This window comes from Mus musculus, chromosome 16, assembly GCF_000001635.26.
Source record: "Mus musculus strain C57BL/6J chromosome 16, GRCm38.p6 C57BL/6J".
NCBI lineage: Eukaryota > Metazoa > Chordata > Mammalia > Rodentia > Muridae > Mus > Mus musculus.
Genome location: NC_000082.6, coordinates 23,965,050 through 23,985,088, shown reverse-complemented (window position 1 = coordinate 23,985,088; position 20,039 = coordinate 23,965,050). Strand labels below are relative to the sequence as shown.

Sequence of the window (20,039 nt, the reverse complement as noted above, 5' to 3'; positions counted from 1 at the left end):
AAAGTGTTGTAGTTTCCCCGGGGGCCGTGGTGGCTTGTGTCGAAGTGATGGGGGAGAGGTTTGTGGACCGCAGGGAACAGCATAGGCTGGGTTGTGAGAGACAAAGTAGCGAGGCGCGTGCCGGTTTCCTACACTGCGCAACAAGTGGGACCGCAGCAGCGACAGGCGACTCTGCATACTAGCTCTGCTGGTTAGCTTCTTTTTGCTCCTCCCAACCCTTCCTGCTTCCCGATACGGACCAGTAGCACCTCCAAAGGCCATATTCTGTTCTGTTCCGCACCCGCTTTGCTCAGTGAGTGAAAGGGCTGACCTCTGGTCCCCACTTCCTCTGTGGGTATGAACCATGGGGTTATTCCCGATTTTTGCTCCCCTCCTTCTCTCTCCCGCCCTCCCCCTCTCACTGTCTCTCTCTTTGGCACGAGTCTCTCTTAATACTTTCAGGTGTGGTTCTTTTTGAAAGAATGTGTAGCCAGCTTTGAGGAGAGGAAGAAAGGAACAAATAACCAAATAATATACGGCTCCTGACGCCGTACGGTGTTAGCTAGAGTCATGAGCATCGGAAGAACGGAATTACATCTACTCAACTAAATGTGTTCCGACTTCAGTTTTGGAAGCAACTTCCCCCCACCCCCAAGAGAGACAAAACCACGGTGGTCAGGGGTGCCGAGTGTAGAAGGCGATGCTAACAGGGTGATTCTTGAATGGACTGAGTCCGCCACCTAGTGGTAGGTCACGCTCAAGGTTTGCGCCCGAAGCGGTGTTGTCTGGATCCTGGTCAGACGCTAGGACTGAGGAGGAGAAGGGCATTGTCCAATGAAGACAGCATCCGACTTCCAATGTTTTGACGAGACAGATGAAAATCATATTCCCACGACGTCGACATACACCGTGGCTCAGCCATCAGTATCTATGTCAACTGAGAAACAGTACTTTCTTTAAGGATATTTGTGGCCTCTCCACAGAGAACTTTAGTAGCGGAAAGATTGCACCCAAACTCTCAGGAGCTTTAAGATTTAAACTTCATTGCAATTGTGGCATAGGGCCTGACAGTAAGTTTCTGAACTCCAAAGAATTCACCAAGGGAGTTCATTCCAGTCTATCTAAGAGAAGGGGAGAGCAGTTTAATCTTGGGTCACTGGAGTATCCAGTGCACATTGGAAACTGCCCCCTCCCAGTCTTAGCTTAAAGGTTTTGACAATGGACATGGAAAGGTGACAGAGGTGTGAGCAGGTGGGGCATCTCTAAGCTGTGGTGCTTGTTCTGGGAGTTGAGTGGCCAGAAACTACTTGGTCTCCTTGGGGTTGTGCACTGGCTTTCTGTAAGTTTGAACTCCGGACTCACTCTCTTTTCACCCAGTTTATTCTTTACTTAGTGGCCTGGGGAGAAATTAGCTGTGTGTGTGTGTGTGTGCGCGCGCGCGCGCGTGTCTGTAGGGGTTGTGAATAAGCAGAGCTTTATTCTTTGAGAATTTGTAGCCCATCTCCTCCGTAGGTTTTGGGGTTTTTTTTGTTTGTTTGTTTGTTTGTTTTTGTTTTTTGTTTTTCCCCTCAAAGCTCTTAACCGAGATGGCCCGGTTGCACCGACGCACTGGCGGCCTCTAGTGGCGTCCTCATCGCAGAGACACAGCTGTCTCCCCCGCCCCCTCCCCCCAACCCCCCGCCGGGGCCGGGAGGAATCCAGTTCATCTTCTATCACTGCGGGAGTTGTCCCAGGCCGCCGCGGAGAAATGCGCCTCTGTTCGGGTTGGAAACGAATCTGGGGACGTGTCTGAAGCGCGGTCAAGTTTGACTCATCGCTTTCCAAGGACAGTTAGTGCCTTCCATCTTCATTAACGTGAATAAAGACCTTAGCTGACTTCTGTCTAGATCGAATTTAAAAAAGCATTGTTTGCTTGGGGAGATGATGCCTCTCTTTCCTGCCCCACAGTACCCCGCCCACCCCAACGCCGATCTCAGTCCGGTCAGGATGAGGGAAGAGATCTCTTCTGAAGGACATGGTTTGCTGGCATTGTCAGCAGACCTTCTGGAGGCTGTCTCGACCAGGCTCGTGGGGAGCGTCCCTTCAGCTCTTCAGCTCTTGATGATAAAACACATCCCTTTATTTTATTGCATTTCCTCGAAGCTTGTAGGCTAGCAAGAGCTCTGAGGCAGGACACGTAACAGAAATGAAAGTCAGGACACAAAGTCCTCTGGTTAGCTCACGCAGCTGCGGATCCATCGCACTATCAACTTCTCTTTTTATCTCTGTGTCATTCCCGCCCAGAGGCAAGAGCAACAATATTGTCCTTCCCTACCTCCAGAACAGAAGCAACACTTTGACTCTACCCATTTTCGCCAGAAGAGGCTGGCTAGACCTGAGCACCCTGTTGGGAAAGAGCGCTCCTGCTGGAGCTCAGGGGCATGTTTCAACGCGTCATCCCTACCCTCCTCCCGCCTTCAAACTCCTTGGACAGTGATTTACATTTTATGAACCCTCTTTAGATTTTTCGGAGAGCTATTGAAGTTATTAGACTACCAATAACCCAACAACCATCCTGGGTAGAGAGAAGTGGAAAAGCGTTCTCCAAATCCAGACCCTGGCCAAACTAGGTCAATGGGAAGGAGGGGCGGGGCGAGCAGCCGGCTATGGTTTCAAGCCTTGATGGAGAGCTCCCTCTAGCGTTAGACAGAAGTCCAGTAAGTGAGAATGGTAACTCCTAGGATATTCATTCCTGTCCCATATAAAATTACCTTTGTCACCGTTAATTCATACCGAAGGAAAAGGAAACCACAAAACAGGGAACCAGACAGACCCCGTCTCTGGGTTGCGAATCTGATCCCGCCTCCATCACTGAAGGGATGTGCAGTGTAACGATGCTACCCGTTACTTTTAGGACTGGATGGAGGTTGTGCAGACCTCCCCAAAGGCACAAGGCTACCGAGAGCACTTAGGGGGTGGCCACACGGAGTTCATTTCTGGGAAGGCGAGGCAACCCTGCTGTGTGTCAGAGGTTTCTCTGGGGTGGGCCCTGTTACCCAGTCTCCACGGTTTCAGGAAAATAAGACACTGAATTCCGGAGCACGTCTGGCTTCAGTCTGGTAGCTCCAACTCTAAAGAAGGTTGGGCGGAAATCTCCCCTTTCTTGCCGACGTAGACTGAAGGGGTTTTCAGTTTACTTTTTTTTCCAGGTTTAGTCCTCCCCCACTCCCCACCCCTCGCGCCCCAATTCGGCCAGGTTTCTCCAAGGATGGAGACTCTTAGTCCCAGGACACAATCTTTTTGGCCTTAATTTCTTATCTACCCATTCCCTTCTAAAGCAGGGAAGGAGGTAGCAAGCGGGAAGACAGAAAGAAAACCCAAGAAATAACATCAAGACCCTAAGACAAACAATAACAAAACAAAAGCAAACGAACCCTAGCACACTCAGTTGCCAGAATAGGGCAAAATAGAAATCCTGAAGCGAGCCTCTGACTGTCTCCAGACTCTTGGACTCTGCTCTCTGCGGCTTTTAGCTTGCTGGGGGCAGGGATAGGGACAGAGTAGACTCAGGTCTGGAACCCGGAACCCCTGTAGACAGCGGATTTAGGGGAAAAGGGTGCTCTGTCCCCGGTCAGCTTTGTGCAGCCAGCGATCCGGGGCTGGGCTGTCAGGCCGCGGCTTCCTGGAAAGTTACTTCTCGTTGGAGACCGCGCTGGGCAGGAGTGTTCTGTGAAATCCTTAGAGCCGAGATCGACTACGTTCCGGGAATGAGAGGGCTGTACCATTCCCCTGGTGGCCCCCTACTTTGACAGAATAACAGGAAAAGAAAAAAAAAAAGACACACACAATGCTAGCTACGGAGGTGCAGGAAAACATTTATTTGAATGTAACCAAATTAGTTGTTACAGTCCTACCACTCGGCCCCGGCCGAAACTTCCCTGGCTTCGAAGTGGATGGGCAGCAGTGCCAGCCGATCGCCAGGGGGTGGGCGGTCCCAGGAAGACAGGTACAGCTAGGTGCGGCGAGCGAGTCTGCGCAAGCTTGCCTGGCATCAGGGCTGGGGTTTGTGCGGGTGTGTGTGAACAGGCTAGCGCGGCTGCCACTCCACTCCCCTCCCCAAAGGGAAAGAAAGGAGCATTGGCTCTAGTGCTCTTTTCCCCTCGACTCTCAGATTCTCTCTCCCTCTCTCTTTCTGTCTCTCTTCCTTCCCACTGGAAACTCCTTACTTGAAGCTGCCTTATTCAAAGCACACTAGGAAAGTGCCCCAGGGAGGGAAAGGATGCATGGATGGGTTAGTTTACGTCTCAGTTGGGGATTACTGAGGCTGGACCCGGCATTAGAGGGAAACCCATTCTGGTTCAGCTGTCCTTGCCGGTCTGACTCTCCTTGGGGTTGTTTGCATAGGACTTTATTGGAGAATTGTTTTGAGATCTTGGGCAAGAGCTTGTTTTGGGAGCCTCAGTTTCCTTTATAGTGAATCCTGGCCGTTATAAAGATGTGGTCCAATGATGAGCGGGAGAGGGAAGAGTGATTTGTCCAAGCCAGCTGAATGGGGTAGGGCTTTCCTATCTGCAGTGTCTGGAAGGAAGTAGCATTCAGCTCCAGAGTTAGCCCCCACCCTAGGGAGTTGTGGAACCTGCTGAGACCATTTGGCTGACAGAGAAGTGAATCTTTTGAGAGGGGGTGATTCCAAAGAGCAGTCTGCCCTCCTGTGTGCTTGGGCTTTGTTGATGGAGAGGGGCTTAAGGTAAAAAGCCCAAGGCCAGCCTGTCAGAGTACATAGAAGGGCTACCTTTGTTGGTTGGTTTGTTTGTTTGTTCGTTTGCCTCGTTCCTTGTCTGGAGTGAGTCATTACCACTTGTCCGTCCCGGTGAAACGGCAAATCTGGGCTTCCCGTGGTTCCAAAAGTCTGTGACTGGAAAGCCACAAGTGAGCTGGTGGTTGAAGCTCAGCCCGACGATTCCAGAAGGGCTTGTGGAGCTCTTCCACAGGAAGCAGGAGAGAGTTAGTAAATAAACTTCACGTGTCTTCAGCATTTATTTTCAAAAGAGACAGTCATTGGACCTGGGTGAGGACCAAGTGAACTCTTTTTTGCTCACTCTGAGTCAGGACGGGTTCAAGAAGAAATCAGTTCCTTTTGTCTTTTTCTGTCCTCTCTCCCCCTCCATTTCCTACCCCAGACCCACTCACTCACTCACTCACTCACTCACTCACTCACTCGCACGAATGTAATAACCTTGAAGCTGAAGAGATTGAGTGACTGGCTCTTAAGACCACAGAGAAATATCTGAGGGTTTGGTTACAGAGTCAAAGAAACCTCACATTTTAAAGTGCACATTTGGGTAAGACTCGACACCATGGAACGGGCAAACTTTGTGTGGGCAAAGTAGTTTAAAACTGAGACTCACCCACCTCAGGGTGCTGCCGTCCGTCCTTCGTGTCCTACGGCACGTAGGCTGACTTGGAAAGAGTACAGGAATCTGAGCCAGAAGACCTAGGGCCAGGCCATCAACTATCTAGGTGGCCCAACATGACCTCGCTGGCCTTAGGTCCCTTTACTGGGAAAGCAGCTCCAAAGGGCTGTGCTGTTTAAATGGGAGGACAGAGTTCCAATGTATTATGGCTCAGTTTTTGCAGCCCACATTCGATCATCAAGGAGAGTCTTGCACCTCTGCTTCTAATGGTTTTTGTTTTAGAGAAACCAATTTGGAGAGAGTATATATTTCATTAAGTCTCTCGAAGGCTCCCTGGCCAGTTCTCAGACAAACCACACAGCTAAATCTTTCACCAGCCGGGAGAAGCTCACACTTGGAAACTATGGTCAGCCCTCTGTCCAGTTTTAGACCTGGAAACAGAGGGAGGAGGGAACTTTGAAAAAGAGGGCAAAGATACCCAAGGAATGCATAAACATGGCCTCTCGGGTTTTATTCTAGAGTTGGTATTCAGTTTGAAGCGTTCCAGAGAATCAGGAAATACTGCCTGGCTGTTTGTCCCAAGCAAGTCATTTGAACCCTGAGTCTCAATTTCATCACCAGAGAAATAAGGATAAAGATATTGGCCCTATCAGCCTTGTGGAATCATTCTAAGACTTGAAAGATAATATTTTTAGCAAGGGTTTGAATAGCATCCAGTGTTTTTAGGTCCCTGAAGAATCATTATCATTAATATTGAAAGAACTACGTTTTTTTTCCTTTCCCATAAACTCAAATGGCCTTTTGATGTATATATATATATATATATATATATATATATATATATATATTACCCTAAGAAAGGAAATATGTGTATACAGGTATATGTAATTAATGTATGCAGTGATAGTTCTAGCACTAAGGGTAAGGCATTATTACTAAACAGCTTTGAATGCCTGTTGTTTCTGTAAGAACTGAGCTGGAATATGCTTGCTAGCTTGTGGGAAAACGGCACCAGCTGGCAGGCTGCAGCTATCAAAGCAAAGCTAGCTACGTGTGTCCTAAAATAAGACCGGAGTGGACAATCTTACGCTCATTTAGTCAATCTCTGCTTGCTCTCTTCTTTGCAGTTTTAAAGCAAAATTTTGGACTGTGAAGCAAGGCACTGGGTGAGTAAATCAAATCAAATCAAATTATATGCTCTAAATTTTGTAGGTGATTTTTTTTCTCATGAATTTTACCCGTGTGTGTGTGTGTGTGTGTGTGTGTGTGTGTGTGTGTGTGTGTGTGAAGTTTGCCATCTTAGACTTGATGAACAAAGGATATTGAATTCTCTCCATACAAATCTCAGGTTTCACCCCTCTGGCCCTTCACTAACTGACTTCATACCGTTGTATGTATGGTATTATTTGTCCCCGTACTCTTTCTCAGTTCAGGCTAACCTGGTTGCCTACAGTGCCAGGATTATAAGAGTGCTAAGTACTCAAACTATTGAACGAAAAAACTCACAATCTCAGAGCATGGGATGAATAGTGAAATGACATTCCGATAAAAATAGCTACACCTTTTTTTTTTTAAGAACTTATTATGGTGTAGGCACATATTTCTAATTTTAAAAACCACATAGGTATTGCTGCTCCTATTTTGGAAAATGAAAGCTCAGAAACAGTACCAGCACACTCCAAGTAACAGAGCTGGTGAAAGGAAAAGCAGCCTGGGTAACTCTCCAAGAGTGGTTTTCTCCATTGCAACACACTCAGGGCCTCTCAATGCTTGGCAGAGTGTTTAGTATGCGGAAAAGCACTTTACAAGCAGCCCTTCCCTTCCCCTTTCCCCCAAAGAGCTTTCTACACTGGCTTTCATTCTCCCCATTTGACAGCTATGCAAAGCAAAGTCCAGAAATGGGCTATGAATTGTCCACTATATACCTGAGTTGCATGCGATAGCTTATCAGGCTAAGTCATCTGCTTGGTCCTCCCGGTAGGCAGGGACTAGGTTCTCAAGGAGTAATAGGAGTTTTAACGTCTGTTCAGGCAAACACAACATGGCCTCCCCGGCTGACAGCTGTATCCAGTTTACCCGGCACGCTAGTGATGTTCTTCTCAACCTTAATCGCCTCCGGAGTCGGGACATCTTGACGGACGTTGTCATCGTGGTGAGCCGTGAGCAGTTTAGAGCCCATAAGACAGTGCTCATGGCCTGCAGGTGAGTGGTCTCGGCATGAAGGGACTGCAGAAATGGGGATGCTTGGATTGACAGCCAGTGAGACAAATGTATAGGCCATTCTCTATGTCCGAGATGACATTTCCTTAGTCTCCAGATCTCAGCAAATGGCCTGCCATTGTGGACTCTCAGAAACAATTGAACGAACATACCTTTGGAAAACCATTGCTGTTCTGAAGGACTAGTGAGTGAAGAAATCTTATGCTATCAAAGCCAAGGTGCATTTGAGGCCAGCAGTGAGAGTATCTTCAGTTAACCGGAATAAGGATGAAACATGAGAGTTTCTAAATAGTTTAACCAAGCTTGAAAGCTTTTTGGCCTTTTATGCCATGACTGTATTTTATTTTTTAAAAATTGCTTTTAGGTTTTTCAAGATATGGTTTCTCTGTGTGTAGCCCTGACTGTCCTGGAACTTGATCCATAGACTTAGGCTGGCCTTGAACTCACAGAGATTCACCTGCATCTGTCACCCAGGTGCTGGGATTAAAGGTGTTTGCCACCACTGCCCTCAAAAGTTTTTTTTTTGGGGGGGGGGCTAGAGAGATGGCTCAGTGGTTAATAGCACTGACTGCTCTTCTGAAGGTCCTGAGTTCAAAATTCAGCAACCACATGGTGTCTCACAACCATCCTTAATGAGATCTGACACCCTCTTCTGGTGTGTCTGAAGACAGCTACAGTGTACTTACATGTAACAATAAATAAATCTTTTTCAAACAAAGTTTTGGAGACAGGGTTTAATATAGATTAAACTAGCCTTGGATATAATACTTAGCTAAGGCTGGCCTTGAAATTCTGATCCTCTCACCGCAAGTGCTAGGAGGATAGGTATAAACCAACATGACCAGACTATTGTACTTAATTTATACTATAATTATATTTCCATGGTTTAAGCATAGAGTGAGTAAGCCAGCTTATTCTTCAAATATTTCTGAATTTCAGGTTTTCTGTGCTGTAGCATATTAAGTCATTTCTAAGGTCTTCCTACTAGCTGTCTATTGCGTATGACACTATGTCTCCATTCTGCAGATAATGAAAGCAAGGCACATGTCTGTGTAATGATGTAGGGCTCTGTGTTGCAATTAGAGCGCTTAACCAATGTCTAATAATAGCATTTAAAAAAAAATAATGGGAAGGGCTGGTGAGATGGTTCAGTGGGTAAGGACACATGCCACCAAACCTGATGTGACCTCAGGACCCACATGGTGGAAGCAGAGGCTCCACCTCATCCTGTCACAAGTTGTCCTCTGACCTCCACTCACATGACATAGTATATTTACACACACACACACACCACATACACACACATACACACACACACACCACACACACACACACACACACCACACACACACACCACACACACACACACACACACACACACACACACACCACACACACCACACACACCACACACACCACACACACCACACACACCACACACACCACACACACCACACACACACACACACACACACACACACACACACACACACAGAGACATAGCCAGAGACAGAGAGACAGGAGGGGAGCAAAGAGACAGAGACACAGAGACAGACAGAGACAGAGACAGCAGAGTACAAAAGAGACAGAGACAGACAGACAGACAGTGAGTATAAAGATGCATTGAAAATGTAAAACACGGAGATATAGAGATATAAAGTGACAGCGAGTGTTCAGTAGTTATCATGACCTGCCTCAGTGTGCACCCCAACATAGATTTTTGTTCTTGCCACAACCCTATTAAGCACATACACAAATATCCCTTTACTTAGCAGATAAGGAAACCAAGGCATAGAGACGGTAAGACTGTTATTAGCCACAGCTGAAGAGCTACTTCCTGCGAAAGGCTCTTCCTTGGCTACTTCCTTGGATCGCTTCTGGCAACCCACCCAGAATGAGATTTGTGATGACAGTCATTTTAATACTAATTGACTAGACAACATGACCTGGAGGCATGGCTTGGGATTAGACTTGAATTTTCTAGGAATAATTGACTTTCTGGTATTGTTGGACTTGGAGCAAGGCCGTGGAGTATAAATATGCATACATCACCATTGTCCATCCTCAACTCACTCCTCACGCAGGAGATTCAAAAACTAAGGCTATTGTGATAAAGCAAGGGAAATACTGTACCACACACACGAAGTAGGAGCAGATGAGTGCTAAGTTAGACAAGAGAAAAACAGCACCGTGGCCCCAAGCCTCTCTCTCAGACTCTGCTAGCTCAGTTTCTCCGTGTGTAAAGGTAGAATATGGTGGCACATGCTGTGCAGGATTAGGGAGAATGCCGGTTAATGTAAACTTGCAGAATGCTTCAGGAATTCCTGGAGTCTGCTAGGCTTTCCACGTGTAGAAGTCATTCGTTTGTGCCACAGAGCTTTGGGATCTGGGCCCCAGGGAAGATTAGACACAGATATGGATGCTTTGTGACCACTACAGTGGCGACTCTGCTTGTTTTACAGCGGCCTGTTCTACAGTATCTTCACTGACCAGTTGAAATGCAACCTTAGTGTAATCAATCTAGATCCTGAAATCAGCCCTGAGGGGTTTTGCATCCTCCTGGACTTCATGTACACATCTAGGCTCAACCTGAGGGAAGGCAATATCATGGCGGTGATGACCACAGCCATGTACCTGCAGATGGAGCATGTTGTCGACACATGCAGGAAGTTCATCAAGGCCAGGTGAGCTGCTACATTGATGGAAGCTGTGGATGCAGAAAGGATGGTTCCAGATCAGAAATCATGCATGCTGTGATAGCTTCCGCACCACGTGGCACCTCCCTTGCTTCTCTTTATTCACATGCTCTAGGCAGACACCATTCCTGCCCAGATGTACGACCCGTGTGCCCCCACCCCATCCTCACCTTATTTCCCTTTAGTCCTTCTTCCCACTTGCCCTGTAAGGCCCAAACTGGAAGCCTTTTCCATGGCCCTTTTGCTGACATCCTCAGCTCATCTGTGTTTGGCGGGCAGCCTTTTGCTTTTCCTTCCAACCTGACTTCTAACATTGGTCTATATATGTGAGGACTCCTTCAGCCTTCTATTATAACCATTTCTATATGTGCCTCCGTTCTCTACTAAAGCCCAGGCTGTTTGAGTTTACAGTTGAGTTGAAATTTGTTCTTCATCTCAGTCATCATGCTCATGTTTGGGGGGACACTTCATGGATAGCAATGAGTTGACTGGGTCAAACCCTCCACCCAAAGGGGTAGGAGACACGGTCATTATCAGAAGACAAGATCCTGAGAGTTGGGAAATTGAAGAGCCTTGGTAAATGGAGCAGGTACTTGAGGCTTATCTTCTTCAGAACCACGTGACTCAGCAGCTTTGGGCTAGCTGCCTGCTTTCTTAGCAGAAGGGATTTCCAGTCTATGTTTGACCACGTCCAGGACCTAGGAACTCACATTGTCACAACCATAGGACTGCCTTGGGCAGCTGCAGAGTCTCTCTTTACCACCTCGTGAAGCCTGGCTCCGTTAATGCTACTTTCTGATGCCAGCCCTGTTAGTGGAGAGCTTGTTGATCTGCCCTACTTTTTCACCCACACAACTCCTTTAAGTATTTGCAGCCAGTGTTTTTGTCTCCAGTGGGTGCTAATGGCGGCAAGTGCATCATTGCTGTCATTTGGGAGTACTTTACACAGGCTGGGCCTTGCGCCCTGAGCAGTTAAGCAACTTGCTCCAGGTCAGAGCTGGGTTTTGCAAATCAGGCCAGGCTGCTCCATCACCAGGGCTTTTGTGCTGGTCACTGCCTGCTCATCTTCATCAACCTCTCTGAAAAACCGCTGAACATACGGGGCAGGTCTTTTAGTTGATACACTCTGAATGTATAGTGCCACCATTGTGTGCATTCTTCCCTCCTAGCTTTTGTATCAAATGACCTGCTTTTCCTTGAAGGAGTTTTGCATGTGGGAAATGAGATAAGGGCTTTAAAAGGTTTACATAACCCATATAATTTTTACATAACCCATATAATTCTATATAATCAGAAGACTTACAGTTTCCAAGACATGCATATATATGCGCCTCATATTTACAAGATCCAATGAAACACACGTTATATGAGTGGCTCTTTCTCCTCGGTTTCCCCAGCCATGCCTCAGCTGGCTAACTTCTGGGTATAATGTCCTATAAGTCTGTTTTCCGACTCCAGAGTCACATCTCCCGAGTCTCACTGACTCAAGCACAGATGTGGCTTTATAACAGTGTCACTGGAAGGTCATCTGTTTTAACAGTTCTAATTTTGGGTCTTTTTTTTTTTTTTAATCCCCCACAGTGAAGCAGAAATGGCCCCTGCACTTAAACCTCCCCGTGAAGAGTTCCTGAACAGCCGGATGCTGATGCCCCATGACATCATGGCCTACCGAGGTCGTGAGGTCGTGGAGAACAATATGCCACTGAGAAATACTCCCGGGTGTGAGAGCAGAGCTTTTGCTCCTCCTCTGTACAGTGGCCTGTCAACACCACCAGCCTCTTATCCCATGTACAGCCATCTCCCGCTCAGCACCTTCCTCTTCTCTGATGAGGAGCTCCGAGATGCCCCCCGAATGCCTGTGGCCAACCCTTTTCCCAAGGAGCGTGCCCTCCCCTGCGACAGTGCCAGGCAAGTCCCTAATGAGTATAGCAGGCCAGCCATGGAGGTGTCCCCCAGTTTGTGTCACAGCAACATCTACTCGCCCAAGGAGGCAGTCCCAGAGGAGGCTCGGAGTGACATACACTACAGTGTGCCTGAGGGCCCCAAGCCTGCTGTCCCTTCTGCTCGGAATGCTCCATACTTCCCCTGTGACAAAGCCAGCAAAGAAGAAGAGAGACCTTCTTCGGAGGATGAGATTGCCCTGCATTTCGAGCCCCCCAATGCACCCTTGAACCGGAAGGGTCTGGTTAGTCCCCAGAGTCCCCAGAAATCCGACTGCCAGCCCAACTCACCCACAGAGTCCTGCAGCAGCAAGAACGCCTGCATCCTTCAGGCCTCTGGCTCTCCGCCAGCCAAGAGCCCCACTGACCCGAAAGCCTGCAACTGGAAGAAGTATAAGTTCATCGTTCTCAACAGCCTCAATCAGAATGCCAAACCCGAGGGCTCTGAGCAGGCAGAGCTGGGTCGCCTCTCCCCTCGAGCCTACCCTGCACCGCCCGCTTGCCAGCCGCCTATGGAGCCCGCGAACCTTGATCTCCAGTCCCCGACCAAGCTCAGTGCCAGTGGGGAGGACTCTACCATCCCCCAAGCCAGCCGGCTCAATAATCTCGTGAACAGGTGATTTCAGAGGCCCTGTGGGTCTAAGGTCAGGGGCTACCCAAGCACAGTTCCAAGGCCTCATAGCTTCAGATGGATGCAGAGGGCAAGGTTGTTCTGGTTTTCTGCCTGAAATGCTCAGGGGGATGAGCACCAGAGTGAGTTAGCCTGTGTCAGAACTGACCATGTTACACTGAAGTTGTATTTCTGTTTCATTTTCCTTCCTTCCTTCCTTCTTTCCTTCCTTCCTTCCTTCCTTCCTTCCTTCCTTCCTTCCTTCCTTCCTTCCATCCCTCCTTCCCTCCCTTCTTTCTTTCTCTCCCTTCTTTTCTTTCCTTTTTTCTTTTTTTCTTTCTTTGTAGCAGGGGAGATCATTCCCTTGTGTGGGAGAAAAATATTCCACAAATCCTAGAGGCACTTCCTGTGGTCTTGATGGAGCAGGGAACCCATCTTTTAAGACTGAGAAAGGCTTTAGGCCCTAAGGAGAAGCAACTGTGTCTGGAAGTGGAAGTTGGGCATTTGTTGTTGGGCTCTGAGTCTTAGAACTCTAGAAGGCAGTTCTGGTCTCTGGGCTTGCCTGAGAGACACACAGAGAGAGGTTAGCATGGCCACCACGTGGACTACTCTTCCCAGATGAGTCCTGAGGCTCCTTTTTCCTGCCCACAGGTCCCTGGCAGGCTCCCCCCGAAGCAGCAGTGAGAGTCACTCACCACTCTACATGCACCCCCCAAAGTGCACATCCTGCGGCTCTCAGTCCCCACAGCATACAGAGATGTGCCTCCATACTGCTGGGCCCACGTTCCCGGAGGAGATGGGGGAAACCCAGTCAGAGTATTCGGATTCTAGCTGTGGTGAGTCTCTTTCTCCTCATCTCTCTGAACGCCCCGGAAAAGAGGCCCCTCTGTTCCCTGGCATGTGTGTGCTGCTGTCTCTGGGACATGACCCAGATTAGAAGGCCTCTGGCACTTACCGTCTCCAGCAATAGTTATCCTTTCTGTCTCCCAGGAACTGGGCTGATTCAAGCAAGCCAACAGGGTTTAGGTGTTGAACTGGGATAACCACGCTCCAGCAGAGGTAGCTTGCAGGACGGCTGGAACCCTCAGAGCTTTCTCAGCCTGTCTGTGCCCAAACTACTGGGTGTGTGATAGCATTTCCTGGTAGGTTGTCAGTCCTCTGTGAAGAAATAGCTGGCCTTAGTCATTCATGCATCTCGCACTGGGCCTCAGTTGGCTCCTAGAATGGCAGAGGTACTTAGAAAATGTCTGCTGAATTAAGTTCGTTGAACGAAATTATTAATTAGCATCTCCACATGGTCAGTATTGGCTCCCTCAGTTCTTAACCTGGTGAAAAGTCCCACTCTTAACTCAGCTCTAGTTACCGTCTTTTCTGACTCAGGAAATACATACTCAGGGTTAAATTACACTGATATACCATTCTCAGAAGATTATGGCAGAATAAAGAAGAGGCTTACAGTGAGCCATTTGGCCCTAGGTTACAAGTCAGGGAGCACAGGGACTGTGCCTGCCTGTCCCCAGATGATTTTCTTATTCTGCATTCCAGTTCCTGTCACTGGGCCTCTGTTTGCCTTTCTGCCACCTTTAGTGTCCTGGGGTTACAGGTGGGCTTTGAAGACGTGAAATCTAGATAGGCACAAAGATGGTGGTAGGGTCTTCATCTTCAGTTCCTTCTGGGAGGGACTTACAGGGTTAGAACTGTGTCTCATGGCTCTTGAGGCTGTCATTCTTTTCTGATGTATAGTGTGTTTCTATGGGTAGGCAGGACAGGGCATATTAGCTTTGCTTTGGAGACAGAGACAGGGAGAGGCTTAGGGACGTCAAGTGTCTTGCCCCAGGACTGCTGTGTATGAATAGAAGTTGAACTATGAACCTGTTTGTAAGAGCTCCCAGAGAAGAAAACCTAAGGCTTTCTCAAAGCCATGAGGCCCTAAGGAGAGTCTCTGGAGTGAAACGTGTTTACCTTAAGATTCAATCTGTCTCCTGTCTTGCTCTTTTCTGACTGAGACTCTAAAAAACTAAGAAAAATAAAAGTCCCTACTGGTCCTATGGGTTCCCATAAACGTTGAGAAGGAGCCCAGGCTCTGCTGAGACATTGGCAGAGTTCCAGAGGCGGGAGGCGTCCGGGCTCCGCCCTGTCTCCTCATGCTAACCAGGCATCCCTCCATGTGCCTGCAGAGAATGGGACCTTCTTCTGCAACGAATGTGACTGCCGTTTCTCTGAGGAGGCCTCGCTCAAGAGGCACACGCTGCAGACGCACAGTGACAAACCATACAAATGTGATCGCTGCCAGGCCTCCTTCCGCTACAAGGGCAACCTCGCCAGCCACAAGACTGTCCACACGGGTACGGCCTTGTCCCAAGCCGAGGGCTCTGTGATCGGTTACAGGCAATAGATCTTAGGACAAACCTGGGGACTTGGTTGGAGGGAGGCAGGATGAATGCCCCACCCTGGCTTCAACTAGGGCAGCAGTCCTCGAGCTGTGGGTGTTGACCTCTTTGAGGGGGGGTGTCAAACAACCCTTTCTTGGGGGTCACACATATCAGATATCCCACATATCAGATATTTAGGTCATGTTTCACAACAGTAGAAAAATTGCAGTTATGGGTTAGCCATGAGTATAATCTTATGGTTGAGGGCCACCACAACAGGAGAAACTGTCTTAAAGGCTCAAAGCATGAGGAAGGTTGCGAACCACTGACCCAGAGGATTAACCCTGTCTTGTCTCTTTCCTTATTCTTTTCGCTTCCTCTGTGGCTTTGCCCTGCTTCTCCCCCTTTGCTGGGATTTGAAGCATTAGTCCCCCCTGGTTGAGTGAAGAGACTAATGCTGATAAAGGCAACATGGACTGAGGTTTGGGTAAAGCCAGCTAAAAAGAAAAGCCTTTCAGTGTCAAGGACTTATCAACCAACTTAACGTTCCTTTTCCTGGGGACTCGTCTCACAGTCTCTTTGTTGTGAGCATTAACTAGCTCTCAGACCTTTCAGTGGCCCCATTATCCCCAAAACTTTCCATGGTGGAAGGCTCAGCCGTAGATTGGTTTCCTCTGCCCGGCCTCTGCTCAGCCCCACACCCTGCCTTGCTAGCAAATGGAATACAGCTGTAGTTGCCACAAGCGGAAAACTATGTTCTGAGAGAGACTAGAGCAGCCTGATTTTATCTCTCTGGTGAGTGAGTGGATATTGCATCAGGCTGGCCAAGGCAAGAGCCAGAAGAATCATCCCAGGTTGTCTGAATCAGCCCTGCCCATTCAGAGAGGGAGACCGAGGTCCAGAGAAGGGCTGGGTCTTGCCCAAGCCCCAGAGGCAGTGACCCTAATGACAATGGTGGTTCTGCAGGCCAGACTTCTTGAACCTTCTCCCACTGTGTCCTGTGTATAGAGTTTCCACCCCACCATGCCCAACTGCTTGTGTCTTGACCTTGTCCCTTGCAATGTGTGTTGGCGTGTGTGGTAGGCACCTAGATCAGTGGTTCTCAGCCAGTGGGATGAGACCCCTTGGGGGTTGAATGACTTTATTTTTTACAGGGGTCATCTAAGGGCATCAGAAAACATAGATATTTGCAATATGATTCAGTACGATTCCTAACAGTAGCAAAATTACAGTTATGAAGTAGCGACAAAAATGATTTTGTGATTAGGAGGGGGGAATCACAAATGGGGTCACAGCGTTAGGAAGTTGAGAGCCACTGCCCTCCCTGTAGGGAAGGGAGGCATTCGTGGCCTTGTATGGAAGTAACTGCCTTGAAATTAAGAGTCATTGGAGCCCCCGGTTAGAGATGATTTCCTTTTTCATTCGTCTTGTCAATCAATAGGTGAGAAACCCTATCGCTGTAACATTTGTGGAGCGCAGTTCAATCGGCCAGCCAACCTGAAGACCCACACTCGAATTCACTCTGGAGAAAAGCCCTACAAATGTGAAACCTGTGGGGCCAGGTTTGTTCAGGTGAGCAGGGTAGCATGGCGAAGGGACCCTGTGGGGAATGGAGACCTGGCCATAGGCAGGCAGCCATAGGCAGGCAGCACCTCTCACGCTGTGCTGTGCTCCCCTTCAGGTGGCCCACCTCCGTGCCCACGTGCTCATCCACACTGGAGAGAAGCCGTACCCCTGTGAAATCTGTGGCACTCGCTTCCGGCACCTTCAGACTCTGAAGAGCCATCTGCGCATCCACACAGGAGAGAAACCTTACCATGTACGTAAACCCCGTGGCTCCTGCCATGTGACCTGGGCGGGGGCGGAGTGGGGGAGGGGTACACAGCAAGTGGACAGCAGAGCTGCTTGCTCCAACCTCTAGTGTACACATGGGCCAGTGGTCAGGAGATCTAGGCCTGCTTGATTGTCCAAGTTCCCGTCTTCACCAATCCCAGGTCTCAGTGTGTTCATCTCTGACACAGAGGCATTGGTCCTGGGCTTTAGGAGAGGAAACGTAGAATCGGCTTAGTCATTCATTCCACAGATGTTTTCTGAGCATCTCCAGCATACCTCCACACTAGATATGTATGTAGGAGCAGTGAAGGTGTTAAAGGAAGCTTAGGAGTAGAGCAACCAGAGAAATATGACAAAGAAAAAAAAAACAGAGCCAATATATTAAAAAATACTGTTTCAAGAATGAGATGGCCGGGACTAGGGGGTGGTTAAGCAGTTAAGAGCACTTGCGGTTGTAGAGGAGTGTCCAGTTGCCAGCACTTGAATTGAGTGGTTCACAACCACTTTAAGCCCAGTTTAGGGGATTCAGCTCCCTCTTGTGGCCTCCCCAGGTACCTGCATGCGTGTGGCATAGATATAGATTAGAATACATGGGTGTCAATAAGGATAAATTCAAAAGAAAGAGCAGGTGCCTGCACGTCTAGCACTGCTAAGAACAGGATGTAAATAAAATCTAATTGGAGGGCAGCCATGCCTTTGCGAATCATATAAGGACGCTTTGACGCACCAATGGCAGCACTTCAGGTGCTGGCAGGGCACAAGAGCGAATCATGGAATGGTTCACGGGCACCCAGATGGCAAGGTTCAAACTGTGCCTTCTTTCGTTGACTTGCTTCTAAAGCTTTGAATGAAGGGCTTTGTACTTGCCCTTTGTTTCTTGACAAATTCGCTATCTTTGCCCGGAGGGCTTTCTGCTTTCCTCACCTCTACACCGATTTAGAAAACAGTGCCTATGTCATAAGGTGGCCATGTTTAGGGAACTAATTCATTCGGTGCTTTGAGTTTCTCAAGCACATAGCTGTATCCTGAACTGCTAGAATTTTAGTCTTAGTGGCAGTAAGAGTTGAAAGTGCTGTTTGGATTTGATTGACACAATCCCGTACAGAAGGGAAAGCCAGTCTTGAGAGATGATATGACCAGTATACACAGCAGTGGGTGACACAGGTACAGGGGACTTATGCCATTTGGAAATAAAGAAAACCATCTCCTAGACTCAAGACTCCCCATGGATTTATGCTATTTAGTTCATTTGTGCTGCTGCAATCGGATTGATTTTGCAGTTTTCTGAAGGTATATTCTGCTAGGTCACAGGGAAGATGACCAAGTTTGGTTGAGAAGTACTTCAAAGTATGCAAAGTATTCAAAGCCACATGATGAAGACATCAGTACCCCAGGGCAGTTGTGAGGCAAGGCTGAAACTCTGAGAGCTAGAAAGAGATGGATTATTTCATCTTAGATTCAGAAATGTTTCTAATGGGGGCAGTCTATGCATCTGAACTTATCTTTTGGATAAGACTTGTAATCATGCATTTAAGTCAGGGAAGGACATCTTAAGTCCGAGGGACCCGTGAGCTGAAGGGGAGGCTGGGGCATTTGCACAGTGTATACCTAACCTCCAGTGGAAGCCAAGATTTGTATGGATTCTAAATCTGCCCTTTGAGAGGGAGGAGGTGCCTGCACCCAACCCTCACGGAGTTGCCTCTCTTCTGGGCTTTTGAGCACTGACTCGTTTCTCGAGTGGATGACAGCTAACACTTGGCTTCTGCTGTCTCTTCAGTGTGAGAAGTGTAACCTGCACTTTCGTCACAAAAGCCAACTGCGACTTCATTTGCGCCAGAAGCACGGCGCCATCACCAACACCAAGGTGCAATACCGCGTGTCGGCCGCTGACCTGCCTCCGGAGCTCCCCAAAGCCTGCTGAATGAAGCATGGAGTGTTCCTCGCCCTTTCCTCTCCAGCCCCTTCTCAGAATCTACCCAAAGGATGCTGTAACACTTTATACAAAGGTCATCCCATGATGTAGTGCCTCTCTCATCCACTAGTGCAAATCATAGTTGGGGTGGGGGTGGGGGTGGGGTTTGCGGGACCGGGAGCCAAGGCAGCTCCCCTTCCCACACTGCCATAAAACATTAAGAAAATACTATTGCTTCTTCTCCTATGTGTAAGGCAAACCCTGTCAGCAAAAAGCAAATTCATTTTCTATATCAAAGTAGGGGAGAATGCAGAAGTTCTGACTTGACAGGTTGCAACCGAGGAATGTAAATGATGTGTGGGAACAGAGGTCTCTTTTGTATGTAAATGTGTATTGTTTTAAAAGACAAGACTTCAGTATGCTGTCAAAGAGAAGGCTTTAATTTTTTTAACCAAAGGTGAAGGAATATATGGCAGAGTTGTAAATATATAAATATATATATATATAATATAAATATATAAACCTAAAAAGATATATTGAAAATATAAAACTGTGTTAAAGGCTCGATTTTGTATCTGCAGGCAGACACGGATCTGAGAATCTTTATTGAGAAAGAGCACTTAAGAGACTATTTTAAGTATTGCGTCTGTATAAGTAAGAAAATATTTTGTCTAAAATGCCTCCGTGTATTTGTATTTTTTTGCAAGTGAAGGTTTACAAATTTACAAAGTGTGTATTAAAAACAAAAAGAACAAAAAAAAAAGCTGCAGAAGGAGAAATGTATACTTTTGTTCCAGTTTTCAGTTTGTACATACCTGTAATGTGTCCTCACGGTGCCTTTTTACACGGAAGTTTTCAATGATGGACGGGTGTGCGCCATCCCTTTTTGAAGTGTAGGCAGACACAGGGACTTGAAGTTGTCACTAACTAAACTCTCTTTGGGAATGTTTGACTCCTCCCACATTCTGCGTCATGCTTGTCGTTATAATTACTCCGGAGACAGGGTTTGGCTGTGTCTAAACTGCATTAGTGCGTTGTAAAATAGAGCTGTACAAAACATAAGAATAAAACATTGAAAAGTCGA

The 20,039-nt window shown here is 47.8% G+C and overlaps 1 protein-coding gene across 4 annotated transcripts in view; it reads left to right on the top strand.

Moving 5' to 3' along the window:
- Positions 1-20,039, top strand: part of Bcl6 (B cell leukemia/lymphoma 6) — a 23,817-nt gene extending 3,778 nt beyond the window's left edge. For 2 of the 4 annotated variants that reach the window (XM_030248941.1, XM_030248940.1), the window contains exons 2-10: positions 6,500-6,538; positions 7,403-7,574; positions 10,055-10,276; positions 11,870-12,844; positions 13,490-13,674; positions 15,016-15,183; positions 16,652-16,782; positions 16,892-17,029; positions 18,821-20,020. In XM_030248941.1, coding sequence (XP_030104801.1) covers positions 7,414-7,574; positions 10,055-10,276; positions 11,870-12,844; positions 13,490-13,674; positions 15,016-15,183; positions 16,652-16,782; positions 16,892-17,029; positions 18,821-18,964 — 2,124 coding nt within the window. In that variant the 5' untranslated portion in view covers positions 6,500-6,538; positions 7,403-7,413 and the 3' untranslated portion in view covers positions 18,965-20,020. Of the gene's footprint in view, positions 1-3,805; positions 5,301-6,499; positions 6,539-7,402; positions 7,575-10,054; positions 10,277-11,869; positions 12,845-13,489; positions 13,675-15,015; positions 15,184-16,651; positions 16,783-16,891; positions 17,030-18,820 lie in introns of those variants that run through there. The other 2 variants (NM_001348026.1, NM_009744.4) reach the window with 2 other exon arrangements.